This window comes from Haliaeetus leucocephalus, unplaced genomic scaffold (genome assembly GCF_000737465.1).
Source record: "Haliaeetus leucocephalus isolate CR32 unplaced genomic scaffold, Haliaeetus_leucocephalus-4.0 Scaffold1, whole genome shotgun sequence".
In the NCBI taxonomy this organism is placed as follows: domain Eukaryota; kingdom Metazoa; phylum Chordata; class Aves; order Accipitriformes; family Accipitridae; genus Haliaeetus; species Haliaeetus leucocephalus.
In genome coordinates, this window is record NW_010972437.1 from 15,960,808 (window position 1) to 15,982,644 (window position 21,837).

The 21,837-nt window shown below is 38.0% G+C and overlaps 1 protein-coding gene across 1 annotated transcript in view; it reads left to right on the plus strand.

Annotated features, from left to right (window-relative positions):
* Nucleotides 1-20,194, plus strand: part of DPP4 (dipeptidyl-peptidase 4) — a 42,525-nt gene extending 22,331 nt beyond the window's left edge. The window contains 14 exon segments of the mRNA XM_010569541.1: nt 1,894-1,992; nt 2,096-2,163; nt 2,359-2,412; nt 2,881-3,005; nt 3,963-4,010; nt 4,524-4,622; nt 6,660-6,729; nt 8,317-8,511; nt 9,448-9,502; nt 11,591-11,690; nt 13,323-13,387; nt 18,590-18,662; nt 18,911-18,984; nt 19,847-20,194. Of these exon segments, the coding sequence (XP_010567843.1) occupies nt 1,894-1,992; nt 2,096-2,163; nt 2,359-2,412; nt 2,881-3,005; nt 3,963-4,010; nt 4,524-4,622; nt 6,660-6,729; nt 8,317-8,511; nt 9,448-9,502; nt 11,591-11,690; nt 13,323-13,387; nt 18,590-18,662; nt 18,911-18,984; nt 19,847-19,945 (1,224 nt within the window). The 3' untranslated portion in view covers nt 19,946-20,194.
* The last annotated feature ends 1,643 nt before the right edge of the window (nt 20,195-21,837 follow it).

Consider the following 21,837-nt stretch of genomic DNA (forward strand, 5'->3'; position numbering starts at 1 on the left):
AAGTTCAGACTTGGAGGGAGAAATGAGTTTCAGAGTTTTTGATGAGAACACTGAGTACACTTTCCACTCCCGCATTTTCCACACACTGATTATGCTTTAGTCACTAATTCACTTTTGAAGTCAAAAATGAAAGTTTAAAGAAATGCAAAGAGGGAGGCAACAGCAGGGATGAAATCATCCGCAGTATGAAGATGAGAGATCAACCCACCTGCTGTCAAATTTGATATGGAAAGGAAGGCCTTAACGCTGACACATTTTGCTTCTCTGCAGCAAAGGCTTCACAATTAGACAATGTGATGATCAAGCTGCAGACTTTGTAAACAGTTGTGCAAAATGAGAGGGCAAAATGCAAGTCTGTGCCATTAAACTAGGTTGTTGGGTTTTTGTTTCTTTTAAAGACACAACCCACATCTTAGGAGCTGTTGGAAGAAAAAGATAATCTCACTGTATGGTTCTTGGATTTGAGAAGGGAGTGGAAAGTAGGGAGGATTGAAGAAGGGATAGGAAAGGTATATTTGTTCCTTTCTTTTATTCTTATCTACTTAGGGATGATAAAATACAACACTTGACTGATATGGGATATTTTTATATATCTATGTGAGAGACGGATATATACACACATATATGTATATACAATTCATATAAGTGTATATACAAAATTAAGTAAATTATACACGTGTGTAAAATACAGACATAGAGTTCTGTCTTTATATGTATGTATAGTGGTGGGGTTTTTTAAAAGTAGAGATGAAATGATACTTAATCTAAGAACGCTCAGAACAGCCTGTGTTACTGCATAAGGCTTCCAGGTCATGAGCTAAGTTAGAGCTTGCCAGTTGAGTTGAAGGAAAGTCACACTTTGAAAAAGCAAGACTGCTATAAGGGAGAAGCTAGCAAAATATTTGCCAGGTTATTTTTTGCAAAAATATTGCTAGGGAAGAAGGAGAGATTGTCTGGAGCACATGGGTTAGGAAGACTCAAGTTCTGTCATTGCTTACTGAGTGACCGGAGGCAAGTAACTTCATCTTTCTGTTTCACTCTCCATTTCAAAAATGGGTATAGCATCTCAGAGGTAATTGCATTGTGTCAGTTGGCTAATTAAAGTTTAGATGTTTTGGACATTTATCACAGAAATAACTTTTTATTTCATTCATCTCAATTTCATTCCTCTGTTTTTCTCTCTACCATGTGGAGCACATCCAAATGACAGTCAGTAGAAGGAATCCATTCATTTCCATCACTCCGAATTGATAAGCGGATAGTTCCTTTGTGAAAATATCATTCCAGTTTGGGTTCTCTGGCATTCTGTAATCACCTACTTACTAGCAAAATTTCCTCTTGGACAGCAGCTTGTTTTCTTTGAATAAAGGGGGACGTTTTTCACTGTTAAGCTAAAAAAAAAAAAGAAAATTAAGAGTTCAAAGAATTTGTTCACAAATACATGTTTTAAAATGAGAAATTCAAGGAAACCATGTATTTGCAATTCTTACATTGCTATAGGTTACAGCTGCATGTTGGCGTTGGACAGAATAAAACAGTGACTTTAAAAGTAGATGCACATATTGTTTCCTAAAATGGTAGGAAACTAGGAACACCTGTGGGACTTCAAATTCAAGGGAGGTAGGAGGGGACATTGATCATTATGAGCGCTAATGCTCAAGAAGTACCGCTGCTTAAGGAGGAAGAAAATATTTTAAGTGTGTTTACTTTCAGGGTAATGGCTACAGGTTCTACCTACTAGGTCAGTAGGCAAAAATTTTGCAGTACGTTCAGCGATGCATTGTTTTAAGTATTGAACCTCCTGTTTAGAGATATCAAAACCTAAATTATGATTTTGGTTTTGGAGTTTTGTTGTTTGCTTTGATAGACTTCTCTCTTGTGTTCAAGTTTCAGCCATCTGTCCCTCACTTTGCACCCGACAATGCTACCTACTACAAAGTTTTCAGCAATACCGTAGGTTACAAGCACATCCATTACATAGATGGCTCACAGGTAAGTAATAAGGTTTGGGACAGTCACTACTGACTTGAGTTTCTCCTGGTGATCAAGGAGCTTCACTTTCTACTTTTTGCCTTGCCTTTTCCCCCCCATCCAGGCTGTAGTACCTATTACTGCAGGAAAATGGGAAGTAATCAGCATAGAAGCTGTAACTAATAACTTTTTGTAAGTATTGTAATTAAGCTATTGATTCCTATCAGGAGGGCTTGTAACAAGGGTCTAAGCAAGCAGGGAGGGAGAACAGGAAGAAGGTGTTATTTAACTCATTAAAAAATCTGATCTAAACATGTAAGATAAACCTTTAAATATTGTGATGTACAGTAAATATTTTACCAAAACCAGTATGTTTTGCTTTTATAGATACTACATTAGTAATGAAAATGGTGGAAAGCCAGGAGGAAGAAATCTTTATAAGTAAGAAATTTTTTCTGCAATATGAGTAAAATATTTGTTAATGAAAAAGAAACTTTAAGAAAAAGCATTGCAAAATAAATTATTAGGATGTTCATAGTCTAATGTGGGATCCTATATAGGATATTTAATGAAAATCAGTGTAGTAGTATAAACTGTAAAACTAACTAAAATATTTTCTGTAAATTTAGTTAATAAAGGGAGATTGTGAAAAGGAATAACCAATTCTCAAGCAACAAACCCCTAAAGAAAACCTCTCATGCTTTTTATGCTATGATTATAATTCCAATATTAATTGAACTCAAGAGTTTAAAGTCTGTTTTCTCTAATTTTTAAATCAGTTAGGACTTTACTGCTGAATTTTGACGTATTTCATTCGGTCATCTTCCTTAAAAAGCATACATTTGTTTAGCATAGCTTAAAAAAAAAAGAAGTCTTTCATGTCTGAAATGAAGCTCATCTACTTTACAGAGTGCTCTTGGAAAGCAGTCCAAATTCTCCTAAATGTGTTAGCTGTGAACTGAATCAAGAAAGATGCCAGTATTATTCTGTGTCCTTCAGCAAAGATGCACAGTATTATCAGCTAGATTGTCATGGTGAGTATATCCGGAATTAATTGACATAAACATGACACACTGATTAGTTGGGTGGGGAAGTTCGCCTCATCAAGATCTTGATATGCACTGCGTAACAATGATATGTGTTGATATTGTTGGATAAATGCATTGGCAGTGGAAAAACATATTCTGCCCTAGGCTCAAAAGCACCTTGACAAAAATTACAAGGATAAAATTTGATAGTTCTGTCTATTAGTGAACGCGAAAGAGGTGCAAAACACTCCTGTCTGTTGGGCATCTCCTCAAGAGCTGAATGGGGAGCTCTGGAGAAGGAATTTGGAGGCTCTGGGAGCAAGGCAGGCAACAGGCTGGGTAAAGAGAAGTGCTCTATGTGTGGGAATAAAATTAAGATAGATAGTGCTGTTAAAAATCTAATGAACATAATCATAAGTTAAGCAGCAGGACTCTAGTCTGTCTCTGACCTCTATGTGCTTGTGCTAGACAGTACAAGGGATAAATTAATCAAAGGGTGGGAAAAATAAATTCTGCTCTAAAATTTCCCTTAGATTGAAAGGTATGTTGTTTTTTAAGATGCCAAGATCTTCCTTGATCTATGGGCTAGAAGGACAGACAGACAGCAGAGAGGGAATAGTTCTGTCAGGTTGTAAAAATGGCTGTTTGAAGAAGACTGCTGTGGTCTCTGACAAGGCTTACTGATTTCCAAACCATGGTCCACAACTGATGGGTAGACTTTGCTAAAGAGTGTAAGTTTAATTCTTCAGTACCTCACAATCATGTGGTTTGCCTGCGAGATAGTCTTGAGTATTTTACGGGATCCTGTGGCTTGAGTCTGGGACCTGCTAACTTAAAATCCAGCTTGTGCAGACTGGAGGGAAACAAGTTCTGAGCTTTTATGATTCACCCACTTCCAGTTACTTTACGGGGGCTGTGTTTTGAGACAGCATGCAAACATGAAGGTTTGTGCTCTATCAACAGGTCCTGGCCTGCCCATATCTACTCTACACAGAAGCAGTGATGATCAAGGTATGGGGTTGTCTCAAAATATAATTTGCATTGAGCCAGAAAATTGCACTGTAAATTTATTTTAATTTTGTTCTCATTGCTTAGTATACTAATTTAAATGTCAGTTATAAAGGGTAAATTTAATTTCAGATAATTACTCTAGTATAGTTAACCAGAAGAATAAATTATATAGCTTGGCATACGTTTATTCATAGTTTATGTAATACTATTTTACATTGTGCTAGGAAACAGTGAGTAATGTATGACTGACTGACTGGGTAATTGTTCAGTTTTTCTGAAATTGTGTTGAGATGAAAAACGGGGAAACCAGCTTTCTGGTTACTTAAATTACTGAAGGAAAACTATATTGTAAACATTGAATCTGAGAGGAAAAACAAAAAGTGCAGTAAACTAAGACTGCAGTGTAGGTTGTCATCATCTCAGATTGAATTTTTAAAGTGGTTCATAATTAAAGAGCAATGCATTTGAAAATAATATATTTATTCTTTGACTCTTACTAACTCTGTTATTTAGTCCTCAGATACTTGGAAAATAACACTCAACTGGAAAATTCACTGAAAGATATTCAGATGCCTTCAAAAAAAGTTGGCTCCATTAGAGTAGGTGGATACAGTAAGTTCAAAAACATGTTTTACCTTTCTCTCCCCCTTCCACCAAGTGCTTCAAGGTCTTCTGCTGAAAAGCATGACAGAAAAGATGGGTGTATTGGGGATTATTGCAGTTATTCAGCACTCAGAGGCAAGACAAGAATTTTTATTTTTGCATTCTGTTTTTTTGTGAAATCCCAAAATATTCTTATCTAAAACATGTTTTTTCCCTAGTGTGATATCTTGATGTTTTCATGATGAAGTGGTTCATTTTTTCCTTGATAATTACCTGAAAAACCAAAGTCCCTACCACATTAAATAAATAAGTAAGAGGAATGGAAGGTGGGGCGCAAAGCTTGTAAGCACTGTTGAATTTAAATTAAATTCAAGTAGGTCTTAATTTACAGGTACCAAGTCCCTTTGGTTTGTGTTAGTAGGTTGGGACAGTGCAGGAGAAGTTCAGTTATTATAAAAAAACAGACATAGGATCTAAATGGAAAAGCTTGCAAAATCATTTAGGCTACATTTCAACAAGATCGCCTTTGACTTTGTGTAGGGGAATATTTGGATGGAATAGTCATGTTCTTAAAAGCACATTCACACTCCAAGACTACATAAACCTCTGAACACAGACGAGAACAAAATGCTAGAAATTGAACTGCTAATGCTTTGCTGGTGGTGCTCCTCTGAATTTGCACGTCGGGGTACAGAAGCTTTCTTGGTGTGCTCCTGGGATGGGGAACATCAGATGGACCAGCAGTGGGAGGCCTGGTACCTGTCTAAACTGTTCTTGTTCCAGCCTTTGCTACTAGCTTTTCTCTTCATGACAAACTTCCTCTTGATAAAATGAATTAATATTCTTAATGGCATTATATTTTACAAACTGTATTGAGTTCTGCTAGTCATTAACTGTTCTTTTTGATGCCTCCCTCCTTCCACTGCTACCTTATTTATATAATAACTCTCTTTATCTTTGTGTTTTCTGTCTTTTATTTCTGTCACGTTTTTACTAGGGCTAAAGATGAAATCTTGCAGGCAAGATGGAGGTTTAAAGATGTTCTTCATGCTATCAGTTGTATATTCATCTTTTTATTCCTCTTTGTTCTTACTACTTCATCTCTTCAGGGTAAAAGCTTTTGGGTAAGGGGACTCTATTTTTAATGTCACCAGTAGGAGAAATAAACCTATTTATGTAGTCTTACTTCAAGTTCCAAGTCTGCTCACAAGTCCATGTATGTTACCAAAGAAGAAATCCACTCCCATGACTATAGAGAATGCCAAAAATTAAAATCAGTATTTTCATGTGTTCAGTTTAGATTGTTACTTTTTCAGTGTTTTAATGTCTTGCATATTCATATCTGGACAAATTTCTGTAAGGCTTGCACTCTGGCTATTACTGCAGTGCAGTCAATCAGCATTGCTTCATGCTTTCTTTGTATCATCAGCTCTTTTAAAATTCATGAGTGAACAATCGAGCCAATTGGTTTGCAGAACTTACATGGTGTGCATTTAAAATGTTCAGCTAACTCTCAGCCAACTTGGGTGGAAATAGTAACATGGATGGAACTGGAACCAATGTTGCTTGAGAAATAATAGATATTTGGATATGTTTCTGTGATGCTTTACAAAATGTCATGCAAAGCCTATGTAGCAGGTTCAAAATATTTAAAATTTCTTTTAAGTCCTGGGAGAGAAATTTGCGTAGAGAAACATTTTTGAACTAGTGACAGATTTACCACTGTAGAGGCTTACCAAGTTTTACATGTAAGCTTATAATGTAGAATAATGTTACAAATGTTACGAGACAGCATGTTGAATCCCCAAATTTTATTATTATTATTGTAGACATTTCAGTTCCAGACTTTCTGTTAACTTAGCTGTAAAACATTAAAAAAAAAAAAAAATTAGCTAGGAACTTTTACATGTATATATTAGGACAGTTCAGATGAAACTGCTTTTTAATTTTTAGGGGGTGACTCAAATGTGCTTTTGTATGAATTGCAATGCATGTCAAATTACTTCACTGGAGAACTGACCTAGGTCAAACTCTTTTCACTTTTAGACCTGTGGTATCAAATGATACTGCCTCCCCATTTCGATTCATCAAAGAAGTACCCTCTGCTGCTTGATGTGTAAGTCTTCAAGTTACATGGCAATGTTGTGTTAATAATCACTTTCATCTACTTCAAATGCTCTTAATAAGATCAGGAAACACAAAATTGGCATGTTTTCTGATTACTTCTTGAAGTAGTTTTAAGAGGGAATGGAAAAAATGAGGTTTGTCCCAATTTTGTGGTAGTCCTGTACCATAAGATGATGTAATGCTTGACAAGCACATATTTTGCTGGTGGCAGTGAGGCAGATACATTCTGACTTAAAAGCCAGGATGTTAGCGTTAGCTTAGCTCCTTCTCTGCTCTTCTAAGAGTTCATTAGGAATAATATTCAATGAAATTATATTCCAGAATGAAACCTTGAATAAGCTGTGTGTCCTAAAGCTGAAGCAGTGAGTGTGATATTGCATTTTCTCTGTGATACTTGACTGTCAACTGGTACTGGCAAACTGCACCCTGTGGTCAGGATTGCATTTGCTGTTTTTTCATAATTTCAAGACCATGAGCACGTGCTGTTTGGTCCATTCTTCCTCAGGAACTTCTGGTCATGCTGGTATGTTTTCTTCTAACTGGAAATTAGTGAAATTTAGCTATTCATTAAAATAGAAATGTTAATCTTTTCCTTTTTTTATGAAAAGCTGAATCCACAAGGAAGTTAGCTGTTAATTGTTAGATACATCTTTATATACATGTTTTGGTAGCACTATAATACTTTTTAATATACCTATTGATCGTTTTAATGAGCAGTCAGTGCTTTTTGCTTCTTAAGACTTATTTTGGTTTTGATTCTATTTTTATTGACTTAACCTGGGCCTTTGTCAGGATCACCTCTGCTTCATGGTGATCTTGGTATCAGAATTTCCTAATAGTTTTTTCTTTGCTTTTAAAACTGGGAAAAATGGGTAATAGAGCCATAAGAGCCACTCTTCCATTTCTTACTCTGTTGAACGGTGTCTAGAGAAATGCACTGCAAACAGAATTTTACCATCCAGGCACTCACGGAGTGTGATTTCGTAGTGCTCAAGTGCTTTCGAATATTTTAAAATGAAAAGTTATAATTTCAGTTTTGTTTCCTTTTTCTCAGCCTGTATAAGAAATAGTTTAGACTGTAGGGAACACTGATGAGACACTAAAAATGCAGGAAAAGATCTTTTTTGTTTTCCCAAATGAAGGCTATATGTTGATTTCAGACTTTAACCAAATAAATTATGGGTAAATGGAACGGAAATGGTTAAAGAGCATTGCTTTGAAACTCTCATGACTAGATATGCCAGCACAAAACAGAATTTTGTTTGGATTTCTGTTAAGCTGCTTAAAGTCAAGATAATGGAAGTTTCTTGTTAGGGCAGAAAGCAATAAAACAAATAAAATCTAGTCTGCTTTCTTGATTAACAGTTGATGTTTTAAAAAAGCATATCGCTTTTAGTGTCGAGGCAAAGCAGCAGTTTGGAGTCAGTTGGTGATGCTTTTCTTCTTTGCTCAGTTTAATTTAAAAGTTTACCCTTCTTCAGTGGCTGAAAATTGTCAGCAATAATTGTATTTCAAATTCTTGATGTGAGACTAGGCGGAGAGTAAATGCCTGAAATCTGTGGCTCTTTTCACCCAGGTATGCAGGACCCTGTAGTCAGAAAGTAGATTATTCTTTTCAGATCAGCTGGGCTACTTACCTTGCAAGCACGGAGCAGATCATTGTGGCCAGCTTTGATGGCAGAGGAAGTGGATACCAAGGGGATGAAATTCTGCATGCAATAAACCGAAGGCTGGGAACATATGAAGTGGAAGATCAGATAGCAGCAGCCAGGTGAGCTACAGTGAAATGGTCAACAACCTGCTCCTTCTTTTCTGTGCTTATTGTGTAGGGGGGGGAAAAAGGTGAAGGTTTTGAATGGTCATCTTGAAATTACTGGCAAAAACATAACTGAATTCTACATGAATTTTGTATGCTGACATGTGTCATTTACAGGCCAACCATCATTTTACACTTAAAAAGAGAGAAGCGTTAATGCTGTAATACAAGTTTACTATATCTCTGGTTTTATAGAGATGATAAGTGTCGCATTAGTACAAGAGCGTACTACCAAGGAACTTGGAGCTGGAAGGTTCGCTCCAAGCTTTTTGCACATTTCTGTTGTGATGGAGTTATTTGTGTAAACTATTCAGCCTTTACATCATAGTTCATGTTCGTCACTTGGTTTATGCTTGTAGAACCTCACTAAACCGAATAGTGCCAGCATGAATGTCTCAGAATCACAAAGAAGTGATCTTCCAGAGTTTGCTGTTGGGGATTTTAAAATGTTAAGGAGTTTAAAGAAATAGCATTTCAGGATCTTTCTTTTTTAAACTCTGACTGGATTTACAGGTGTCAGCCTGCCCCCTTACTACTGCAATTTGAGTGTTGCTGCTCTTTCTTTAAAACAAAAAAAAAAGAAAAAGGACAAAAAAAGGGTGAGGCAGGTTGTGAAATCTAACCTAATACAATACAAATGTCAGTGAGTGTGGTTTGAAGGCTTTTACAGACTGTCCAGGTTTTGGTTTTTCCCACGCATAGATGTTTTCCTGAATTGCTTAGATGCACGTGCCTGAAGTATTGTATGTTTTCATGTGCAGCCACTGTGATGACGTGGGAAATGCTTATTTATACAATAGAAAGAGGCAGACATGATGGAAAATAAGCACATCTGTATAATGGCAGATACCTGCAATTCATTAAGCATTTAATTATTCTGTTTGCTTTTAGAACATTTTCTGAAATGGGCTTTGTTGATAAGGACAGAATAGCTATTTGGGGTTGGGTAAGTACTCAAATAAATTTGACTGGCTTATTATTTAATTGTAACAACTGTTTGTTGTGCTGCTGTGTGTGAGGTGCTGGAGTACTTAGTAGAGGCACCTCTAGAGTCATGGCACAGTCTAATAACTGAACTGACGAAGTACATCTTACAAGTGCCTGTATACGTTGTCCCTTTGCAAGCATTCAGGAGCCTTTGAAACAGAGATTAGGACTGTTAGAGGGATTAAAAACAATTTAAAGGGATACTGCCAAGTTCCTGTGTACTAGATGAACCAATATTAAAAAAATAAAAATTCTAAGTATATATTCACTACTGTCTCTTTATACTAGTTGGATTACTCTAATTTTTAAAAAAAAAGATGTAAAATTACATGTGAACCAGCTGCATGGCACAGTTGTCATGTTTTCACTAGCAGCCTGAAAATACTTAAATCTGCTATATTTTTGTGCTTGACTATATTTTATTTCAGCACTACTTCCAAACAGAGACCAGATTTCTCTGACTTGATGTGTCTTTGAAACCTGTCACAGTAGAGGGGAGTGTTTAATAGCATATACATACCCTGTAGAGGGGAGTGTTTAATAGCGTATACATACCCCCTCAGCTGCCAGGCTAAGTGCATATGTACTGTTAGTGATATCTATTTGATTCAAACTCTGAACATTTCTCTGTCCCAGGCTGCTGTTTCACTGCTTTTTCTGGTGTCACAGGGAGTATTCTTGCATGCTGTGTTTAAGCATACTATGTTTAAGTATATGCAGGATTGCATGCAGGATCTTGAATTAAATGGCTAGCTGAAATTTGGTCACTGCTAGTGACAGGCACCAGTGAATAAATTGCTTGATGGCAAGATGATGATGGTGCCTTTAGTAGCTTTTCTTGTGGGGGTAAACATCTCTGTGTTGTATAAAGTCAAGTGTAGTAGTATTAACTTTAGTGGGAGGGAGATTCCTTCTGCAGAAACGGAGGCCTTAATGCATTCCCATCTAACTCCTCATGAGCCTCAGGAGGAACAGCTGAAGAGCAGTCATCTTTGGAGCTCGGTTGGCGTTATGCATCATGGATACTGAATCTGTGGGCAAACAGATTTTCTATATCTCTTGAGTTTTCAGATTGTCAGCCTGCCACTGTGTACGTTAATTTTGTTTGCCGTAGGTTTAGCAGTAATATCTTGACTGTGGCCAAGTTAGGCAACATATTTATACATGGATTTAATTACTAAGTACATGCATTACTTGCTAATCTCATTGGGAGGGCCTAAGTATTGAAGTTGGAGCAAACATTTAAGGACTTTGAACTAAGATGCAGTTCCGTTTCCCTGTAATCTGGTTTCAAGACAGGAATGAGATCCAAAAATTGCTCTTCTTTTTGAATGTGGGTGGGCACATTCTCCGAGATAACCCCTTCAAACTATAGTGAGGGCAGTCATTTGGGCGGTCGGTGACATTGTTTAGGTATCTTGCTGCCTGGATGCTCAAGCGCGTCAGATATTTACTCATCTGTGTATCAGGCTAGACTGCAAGTGAATTTTCTGTGCACCGCAAGGAGCGTGTTGCTGCACAGTTCCTCCCACAGGCTCAGCAGAAGATCCTTCGCTCCCGTCACAGTCTTGCTCTCGACGCTTGGGAGGAGAGTTAGCAAGTGAGCTGCCGTAGGCCTGCTCCGAGGGAGTTGTAAATTTTCAGATGCCCTGGTGCAACTACTCATTGGCGCGTTGTGGGCCCGAGCTCTGCTGCCACCCACTCCCCCAGCACCGGGAGGGACGCAGCGGTTCAGCAGTGTCTTGTTTCCTGTCTTTCGCTGCTGCCTACAGTGCTACCAAACACTGTCATCCTTAGCTGAGTCACAGTTCAGCAGCATTTGCGCCCTTTTTCCCCAGCAAGTTCTCATTCATCAGCGCCACAGCTGCCATGCGCTGTTTGATGCCTGTTTCCCCGACTGAGCAGGCTGGGTGAGATCTGACCCAAATTCAGAATGGAGTTCATTAATATGAAAAACGCTGAGCCTATAAACGTCTGATGAACCGTTCAGCAGATGGGCCCCATCCTTTTCTTTCCGACTAAAATAACAGCAATGTTTTCTTCTCAGTCTTATGGGGGATATGTGACCTCCATGGTGCTTGGCTCTGGAAGCGGCGTGTTCAAGTGTGGAATAGCGGTTGCCCCCGTGTCACGTTGGCAATATTACGGTATGTGATGGCTTCCTCGTTACAAGGATTCCCATATGTCTTGCAGTGCACATGCTGCAAAGTGTTGATTCATAGCGCAGAACTTTGATTATCTACTAGATGCCATGTAAATGCCACTTGGTCTGTTTTTATGAACTCATGGGTACTGCATTTCAGAATTAAAGCAATTCCCTAAATCTTACTTTCCATTTTAAAAAGTCAGATCCGCAATTCCAGGTAATCTCTTTAACCTTTAATGAAGGCTAGATTATTTGTTATATTTGTAGTATTACTGTAATGTGTCTGTGTTTGCTTTCCAAAGCTGCCACATGTTCTGAGACCAGTACCTTGTGTCAGAAAACCATCACTATTAGACTTTGCTTCTCGAAAATGCCACTTCTCTTATAACAGTGAACTGTGAGACTTAACATAGAACTTGCATTGTAATTTACTCTCTCAAAGTAACAGAATAGGATTTGAATTGCCGCTTTTTTTTTTTTGCCTTTTAGAGCATAAAATTTGGATTTTATAAATTAATTAATCTTAAGAATAGCTTGATGTGAGGAAAACCTGAACAAGTGGACAAGTCTGTACGTGCTTCAAGCTTATACTGTGTGACGTTGTAGTTGCATGGGGCTACAAATACAGTTACAGGGGCCCTCCTCCCAGATTAAAAAAATTATATACAGTTAAAAATATAATATGTGCTGGTACAGTGCGACCACATTTTGACATTTTTCTGGTTTTGATTTGTCCAAAAACATTCAAGGGTAAGCTTTTCCTGGCAAACCTCTGCTAAATTAAGGTATAATTTATCACTCTGCAACTAGCACAGAGGCTGTATAATAGCATATTATGTGCTCTGGCTAATTCAACAGATCAAATCATACTGCCAGGTATTAGCAGTAGTCTGTTGAGGACGTAGGAATGTTTTCATGATGTCTGGGACATGAATATTACAGTAAGGCAGGAAATTTTTTTTTTTTTATGAAGATCAAGATCTCTAAAATTCCACTTTTAGTTGGTTAGATAAAGGAAAGGATTATGGAAGCATGCATATTCACCATCAAAAAACCCCAGTGCAACAGTACTGATGAGGAGTCAAATGGACATTAGAATATGGTAACAGAATGTTGATTTGTATGGCTTAAAATAAAGCAACAAATCTGCAAAAATGTTAATATGATATCATGCTGAAAAATCTGTGGAAAATCAGAGATACTTGATTTTTACTATATATAACATCGAGCCAAGCGGAATCCTAAGCTACTGCTACATTTTCATTTTATAGATTTTTAGTAGTAAACATTTCGATAAAATATCTAAGACTTTTTCAAATGCTAGTCATTTACTGCAAGATATTCTGTAATTTTCTTAGGATTACTGAAAGAATAACAATAAGGTAACATTGACACAAAGTACTTTATTAATATTCAGCATTCAGGTGTCCATGGCAACAAGAAGATTAAATATTCTGAATAATGATGGTTACCTACACGCCTCATTGTGGAAAACCTGATTTTTTTTTTATTTTTTTTTTTTTTAATTTCCAGTATGCATTCTTATTGTTTGTATCAGTGGGTAAAATTTCGGATAGACAGACAGACTGAAAATTAAGTAGCAGATTCTGGTTTTTTTTTTTTTTAATTACAGATTCAATATACACGGAGCGATACATGGGCCTTCCTATAGCAAGTGATAATCTGAAGAACTATAATGTAAGAAAGAAATCACTTTATTTCATTTTTTGAAGTGTGTTGTTTCTTTTCTAAGCCACTCCATTTTTCTTTATACAGTCTACTTCCTTCCCTATGGGAAAAAATAAGTTTATTTCTTCTTTCCAGCTATAACTGTTGCATTGTGTTTTTAGAGGCTGTAGTCTCATGCATTTGGATTTGCATGAGGCAGTTACTTCTTGCTGTATGGTGTGGGTTTTCTGTTGTTTGTTTGGTGTGTTGGTTTCGGGTTTTATTTTTTTACATTCAGTTCCATTTGGCTACTTTGCAGACTGTAAAACAAGCTGTAAAAACTGTTTTATTTTAATCACCAAGAAACAAATTTGTTTTTAAAATTTAATATGCTCGTGGGCAAACTATGCTTTATCTTAAACAACATTTCCACCAAAACAAATGTACTCCAGTTCTTTCTGAAATGTAATTTTTAAAAAATGGGTATTGTGTAAACTTCCTTGCTTTAGGAATCTGCAAGATTTTTTCAGGGAAAGCAAAATCCCCTAAATATTAGGAAACTTTGACAGGTAGGCAAGTCTGTCTATACTGTGATCCTATCAAACAAACTGCAGACCAACTGAGACACCGGGTGTCCAAGGTTTGGTCTAAAATGACTAATGTTTTCCCAGAAGTGAGGGAATTTCCAGGTGTTCTAATGGGAGCAAAATACCTGTAGATAGATTTTCCTCATTAGGGCATGATGAAGTGTTTGACTTGCTCTTCCTTGTGCCAGCTGCTTTTTGTTGCCTCAAGGGCTTTTTGAAGTCACAGGTAGCTGGGCGTAGGGCAGAGCAGCCCAAGCCTTCTGTAAGGTTTTGTTAAATTTCAGATCTAGGTGGAAATAGAGCAGCTTTTGGAGAATCGTGAGGGATCTGAGGGGTACTTTGTGCTCTGGTTATTGGGATGTTTCACAGAGGTGTTCAGCCATGGCAATGCTGGAACCAAACATGGGCGTTAGATGCAAGGAGATGGGGCATTCTCCGTGTTTGAGTTGGTAAATAGGCTAGAAGACAGTTTAGCACTGATTGTGTGTCTTGATGTGTTAAAAAAAAACATCGGGGGGGGAAGAGGGAGGGTGTTGCATGGATTTAAAAGTATGGTAAAACATATAAATACATACATATATGGGACTGAAACATCTGTTTTGACATGTCAGTACAATAATCTAGTTTTGCCAGCTGCTATATCAGAGGTTCTGGTCAAAATTGAGGACAATGGCAGTGACTGCTGGAAGGCTTGGTACTGTGTCTGCCTCTTCTAACCAGCGAGTGCTCAGGTCCACTGGGGACTGACCAGCAGCCTGCAGCCGCCTGCCTGCCTTTTTTTCAAATGTGTTTCTTTAAGGCAGTGGGAACAGTAGGAGGTCTGCGAGGTAGCAGTGTAAATAGAAGTTACTGTCGTCGTGCAGAACGAACGTTAACGCTCTGGGTGCACAAAGTCATTCACCAGCTTCACGGCACAGATGGCAACAGAGGACTGTTTAATCCTTTCAAGCCAGGAGTCGGATTTTCTTGGCATAGTATCCATTGCTGGCAGTGGCCACGTTGAAACTGCCAGTACCAAAGAGCTAAAGGTTTCAAATGTGTTACTCAGAGGACTAATTGGGGAGAATGGTGGCTGGATGGAGGAGGGGTAATGGCACAGATCAGATTGTCACACTTCACTGCGCTTCTAGAGATAGGAAAATGCAACTTAAGTCCTCATTTGTTGTTAAAAGCCCCAAATAATGCATTACTTGGAATTTACTTTTCCATATAAACCTGGAGGGGTGGGGTAGCTTGAGAAGTGAGTTTGTTGCCTTTCATGTAGCACCAATGGAAGTGTTGTGGGATTTTGTTGTTGCTGAAGTCCCTTGCTGACTTCAGCCCAGCACGTTCTGGCTTACAGCCCCTTTGTTCAATGTCCCAGTCCCAATAGCCAGCCTCCTGGCCCCTTGTTGCTGATGAGAGCTGTTTTCTGAACTGAATGTTTTTTAGCAAGTAGATGCAAAACATGTACCGAAAGCTTTCCTAGCTGAAGCTGTTAAAGCATTTTTTAACTGTTAACTTTGTACTGTCAGGTTTGCGTGCTGCATCGTATATTCTCTATCCTACTGCATCCGCTCTAAAGCTGGCTTGAAAAGTGAAAGGTTGCATAAACTCTGTACTGTGTGCCCTAATTTAAAAGAGATGAGACTGTGTACATACATGCTTAGAGAAGATATACATGCTGCTAGGTACCTTCCTAATGCGCAGAGTATTATTAATGACTGTGAATGTATAGTCTCAAGAAACTAGTTGCGGTAAGAGGGGTACACCTTACCTTTGCATTACTGTGACATGAGGTTTCACAGTTATTGAAGGAAGAGAATCCAAGATGTTAAACGCTCTGTCAGGTCTGAGGGATGACTCACACTCCTCTGAGTAGGCTAATTGGGTCTGATCAGTGCCTTTTAAGGTAGTTGTGAATTATGAAAAATTAGAGCTTTGTAAAAGAAAGGAGCAAGCATGGGTGGAACTCCCAATATAATTGTGTAGGGATCCTAGGCTGAATGGCAGAGAAGCTGTCTGCTGGGGAAGCAATGTCCCTGATGTAAAAAAACTTGAGACTAAATCAGGGCAGAGCGCTAGAGGTCAGATACAGTAGCCATGTAAAGCATACCGAAGAGACTGTTCAACTTGTGAGAAGATTATTTTGCAGTTCACTCTGAATTTGATATGCTTTTGGCAAGTGTTTGAAACAGTCATAGATTTGGCAATCTTTTTCTAGCAGATTTGAAATGTTCAGTCCTTAAGAACTGCTGCATCATTAGGTTATGCAAAACAGGGTACAATTTTGTAAATATGCCATCTTGTACTGATTTGACATTTGTTCTATTATCTGAGAATATGCTAAAGGGAGAGAGACCTTCAGTTTCAGCCAAACCTTAACTTGTTTGTGGAGTGCTGGTAAAATGTTGACTGCCGTGTGATTTTTAGAAAAGCCAGTTACACTCAGCAGGGCCCAATTCTCAGTACTTGTACGTTACCTTTTCAGAGCCTTTGTCCCAGCAGTGTTGACTATGAAACAGAAGGGGTGAATTCAGTTGTATTTATTTGCTGTCCATGTGAGGTTTGTTCAGCTGATGTAGCTGTTGCTTTGTGCTGTAACTGCGCCTAACTTGAGATTGCTCCCTATCTTGCAACCTTCTTTTTTGCCAGAAGTAGTGTCCTTAAAGCATGTTTTAGGGAAGGGACTCTTCATGTTGAGTATGGGTACAGGTTGCAAGTGATAAAAAAACCTGAGAAAGTATCTCCTTTGTGTGCTCCTTCTTTCAGAAGTATTTTACAAATAGCTTTATTTTGTTTAATGCTTGGAGGCGGAAAATAGTGACATCCTTTTTCTAAAAGTGCTTTTGGAAAGTTGAGTTCTCGGAAGCATAGCTCAAGTCAGGGTTCCACTTGCAGAAGGTTTGCTGTCCCTTAAACCAGCACTGATTTGCTGGAAGAAAGCTTATAAAGGCAATCTATCAAGTTTCCCTCTGCACATGTGGAAAATGATTCACTCAAAGGACACTGGTTGGTTTTTGTGGGGTTGGTTTCGGGGCTTTTTGGGGGTTTGGGGGGGTTTTTTGTTTGGTTTTTTTTATATCGCTGGGCTATTACTTTCTGAATCGTTCTTTTGGTCAGCTGCTGTACCAGTGCTCCTCACTGAATCAAAGTGCTCCCTCCAGATTTTGGCACTCTCATAACTATCTGTTCTCACTGTGTGATACCAACTTGTTTCAATGGATAGCATGTATGGATTTCCATATATTAGATGGGATTTCTGGTGCTCTGCAACCTTTCACTATCAATAGATGGCAATTGCAGTGTCATGGATTGGAGGGTGGTTTTTTCTCTCTGCTGAACTTGTTTTTTAAATTTGGTTGAATAACTGCAAAGAACTCATTTCACTTACAAGAGGGTTGTGGTATGCTATTCTGCCATGACAAAAGGAATTTAATATTTATGGTTGCTTTAAAGATTCATGAGTGTACAACGCGTAAGGAAATTAGAACAATTCTGTGTCTTAGTAATATAATGTATTTGACTTTTTGGGGGTACTATATGCAAATCCCTGTCTAAGGATACAGCCTTAGTACAAGGTAGGGAAGGAAAAAAAAACAAAACAAAACACCACATTTTTTTTCTAATTTTTACTATTTTTTTCTTTGTCATGGTAGCTCTTAAGTTGCTGCAATATAGAAAAAACTTCCGCATTATTTTCAGCAGAGAACCCCTATAATGTTGCTCATAGAAGGAAACTTAATTCAATGTATATTTGCCTCATTATGCTCATTGCCTTATCAAGCCTGAAAGGGCTTGTCTCTTGTCCCTTTTCTTCTTCCCACTCTCATGGCAGAGCACTATCCTATTCCCTTTCCTTGCCCAAATTAAAGATCTTACCTGCAATCCTTACTTTCCTCATTCTTTAGTACCTAGTCACACTAGCAAGTCAGGTGGCTAGTATGTTCTAGGGAATATGTTGTTACTGTATTTTTAAGTTTCTTGATTAATCTTGGTTGCTGATTTTTTTTTATTTTTTTAATCACTATATTGTGTTTCAATTCCACAAATGTAGCTTGATTTCTGTTTATAGATTTGGTCTAGTATTTCTTTCCTTCAGGCATTTCTCTATCATATTTGGAGAAGAGCATTGTGTTAAACTTCTTGTCAGCCATTTTTAGTTGGGACTGATGAAATATTAGCTCTGTTGACTTACCTGCAGGTAAACTAGTGTACATTTTGGTGGAGAAGATAACGCGTGTGGTCTCTGCAAGATCTACTCCTCGCTATCATAGAGTGCACTGTTGCCATGGCAACATTTTTTAACTTGCCTGCAGTTGCACAGGAAACCTATGGCAAGTGGTGTGCTGCAGGCTAACAACATGTTAGCAATGCATTAAATGCGTATCCCACTCGCAAAACTCTTCCCCTCTGGAATTGCCTGTTACTTTGCAGACATAACCCTTGGTAATAATTGCAGACCGGTGCAGAATGGTTTGAGTGCGAGCACAGTGCTGTTGGGTATGTGAACATGCTACTTAGGCGTGTGAGGGGGGAGCAGGGGTTGTTTTTATCTGAAGGACCCCAGACTGTGTCAACAGGAATCAAAGTCAGTTGGTAGCAAATCATCTTCTAATAAATAGCACCTTTTTTCTTTTTCTTTTTTTTTTTCCTTTAATTTCAGAGTTCAACAGTAATGGCCAGAGCTGAAAAATTCAAGGAAGTTGAATATCTCCTTATTCATGGAACGGCAGATGGTGAGTTGCAGTTAATTAGACATTTTAGTATTACAGACAGGTTCGCAATTCTACTACTGACAAAACAAAAGCATGAAGGGGCAAGGCTGTTACATTTACGTCAATAAAATAATACTGCTTTCTGCAACTAATTTGTGTTTCAGTCAGCAGTGCTGAGGAGTTGACTGTATTCATTGCTTTGCTTTTCCCCCAGAGTGGTATGGAAGCAATTTTTTGTTTACCTTTTTCTTTTTTCTTCCACTTTTCAGATAATGTTCACTTTCAGCAAGCAGCACAGATTTCCAAAGCTCTTGTTGATGCTGAAGTGGATTTTCAGGCAATGGTATGGTTCTGTTTTGGTTTATCATCATACAAATGAGTTTGTATTATGAGAATAATAGCAAAAGCTCCCTGTTGTTAGGCATAAATCCATTGCCATCTTAAATGAAAGTTCACATACTGGCATTTCATGTTCAGTAGCTGAAATTTTAACGTTAACACACCCATGTGTCTTCTGTATAAGAAAAAATGTAAAGCAACTCCTTCTTGTATTTGACCCTGTTTACCTAATCTTTCATTTTGTTAATTTTTTTGTGTTCTCAGACAAACAGCCAAGCCAATCCCAATCTTTGTATACACTGAAAGTCCAATGAATAATATCTTACGGATAGGATATAACTTCAGCTAAGTCCAAGATAACCTGTCCATCACATTTGGTGTTTCTCTATTGAACTTGTAAGACAAGTAGTTATTTGCCCCTTCTTATGCTGTACATGGAAACTCTTGAACTAAGGTGCAAGCTCTTCCTTTTCTGCCTTCTCCCAGCCCTTGGGGAGCAGTGCTGAAAGGGATGAAGTACAGAAGGAAGCCAAGTGCACCAGTGCATGGTTGTCCTCAGCCAAACTTGCAGGGCTTAGAGGGTGCAGAGATCAGGCACCACCCTAAACTAAGGAGCTGCATCCACCCTCCATGTGGACAGGCTGTGTATTGTACTTGTACTTTTAGCATGAATAGATGGTATATTCCACACACAAAGCAGGGACAAAAGTATCATAGCACCTTGCTACCACCATTATGTCTTTGCCTCCACCCTGAATTAGCCTCATGCTGGGATAATTTTAAATGGCCGCACGTGGTTTTGTGTCTGTCATGTTTGATTTAGATGTAGCTAGAACTAACATTCTCTGTATTTTTCTTTCCCACAGTGGTATACTGACAAAGACCACGCCATCACCGGTCAAGCACATAAGCATATTTATACCCATATGAGCCATTTCATAAAGCAGTGTTTCTTGCTGCCCTAGCACCAGCATTTTGGTTGTTAGCAATGATACTTCTCCAGAAAACACTCTAGCTAATGTACACTGAGCCAGTATAAACTTTTATGAATCAAGATGAGATAAGGATCAGCTCTTGGGATACCTGTGTACACAATGAAATGCTAATCTTTATAATGATTTCTGTTGCCAAGCTGCTATTGCATTTTTATTGATTGTGTTTAATAAGGTCTTAAAATCACCAGAGTGTAGGTATGTTGCAGACTTCTAGAAAGCATGGTACTTGCTTGAATCAGTACCTTTTGATATTTCAGTCTAAAAGAGAAACAGTCCAGTTTCTATATTAGGGTAATGAATGATGAAAACGTCACAGAGGAACCAATGTGGAGGTCAGTTGAGGAATAAAAGTAATAATGTTTCCAACAAAAAACCAAAATGAACCCTGTGATCGTTTCTGTGAAAATACTGATAAAACTTCAACCAGATTTTGCAGAAATTGCCTAATGCTTGGTCAATTATTAATTTAGAAACAATATCAGTAATTACTGCAATGTTAATATTTTCTATGCAGAATGAAACACTGTTTACTGCGATTCCTTGAGTTAGTATTTTCTCTGCAATCTCTTGGATTACAGTTGTAGAAGTCTTCCAAAGAAAGCATGTAACCAGCTTTCACCACAGATTTTTGAATGATACCTATTCAAACCAATGGCACTGAATTTGTTTCCTATCATTGTACTGTGATTTTTGCTTACTTTATAATCAAAAAGGTCGCTACTGTGGGAAGCTGCATGGGTAAGATCTTATCTGGGAACTCTAGCAGCCTACCATTGTTTCTCCTCTAAGGGACAGAGAAATTTTTTTAGAAGTTTCCTGTTTACTGATGAATAGGATATATTCCTTGCACTCAAACACAGAACATTACAATGCAAACTAGGAGTCACTTAAAGCAAGGGCTGGACTGTAACTCTCATATGAACATGCTATTTAGCAAACCTGCTCTTCCTTGCAGCCTACCAATAAATTTCTGCTTTATCTTCAGCACTCCAGGTAGGCTTCTCGATCTGAAGATAAGATTAGTTTTCTTAATGTCACATAGGTAGAAAAAAGATGCAACCCACTTGTGCTACAAACTGTGCTCCTTTAAAATAATAAAGACATTAAGTTATGAAAAGTGTAGTCTGTATCATTAAAATGTTGCTCAAGAAACTAACTCCTAGAATTTTACAAAAAGCCATTAATTTTGAGAGAAACTTACAATGAAGTTTCTGCTTTTGTTTAAGGGTATCATGTAATGGAGTGTGACATGATTATCTAACAGTTAGCTTCTTGATATTAGATGCCAGCATGTGATTATGTATGTATTGTGGGTTATTAGTGACATTAGGTGTGAATGTAAAACTACTCATACAGACAGATAAAGCATGGGGAGACTGTCAAGACAGTTTGTGCAGCTTGTCCTTAAATGAGAAAGAGAAGGGGGCCTGAGATGGAAAATAAGGTTTTGGGTTCACAAATAAACTAAAAACTCCTTGACTCACAAAATACCGGGGGTGGAGGTGGGGGGCAGAACAAACTGGAGAGGGGTACTACAGCTATAATCTTGGGCTCAATGTACGAGTGGTTCTAATGTGTTAAACTGTTCTGTTAAAGTTCTATAGGATACAGGCTGTCACTTGTCTCTAAAAGGTTATAGTATCCATGTCTCCTGATTCTTTTGACTCAAGGGAAAGTAACATAAATCAGTATAAAGGTAGATCACAGTAGTGCAGATAAGTTATAAAAAAGATGATCATTGTGAACTTCTGGATGGCTTGTGTATGCAAGGGGCAAATAATCGGGGGGGGGGGTTAAATGTTATTACAGACACCATCATATAAAGTTATTTCTGTAATCCAAAAGCTACATTAACTAGCCTC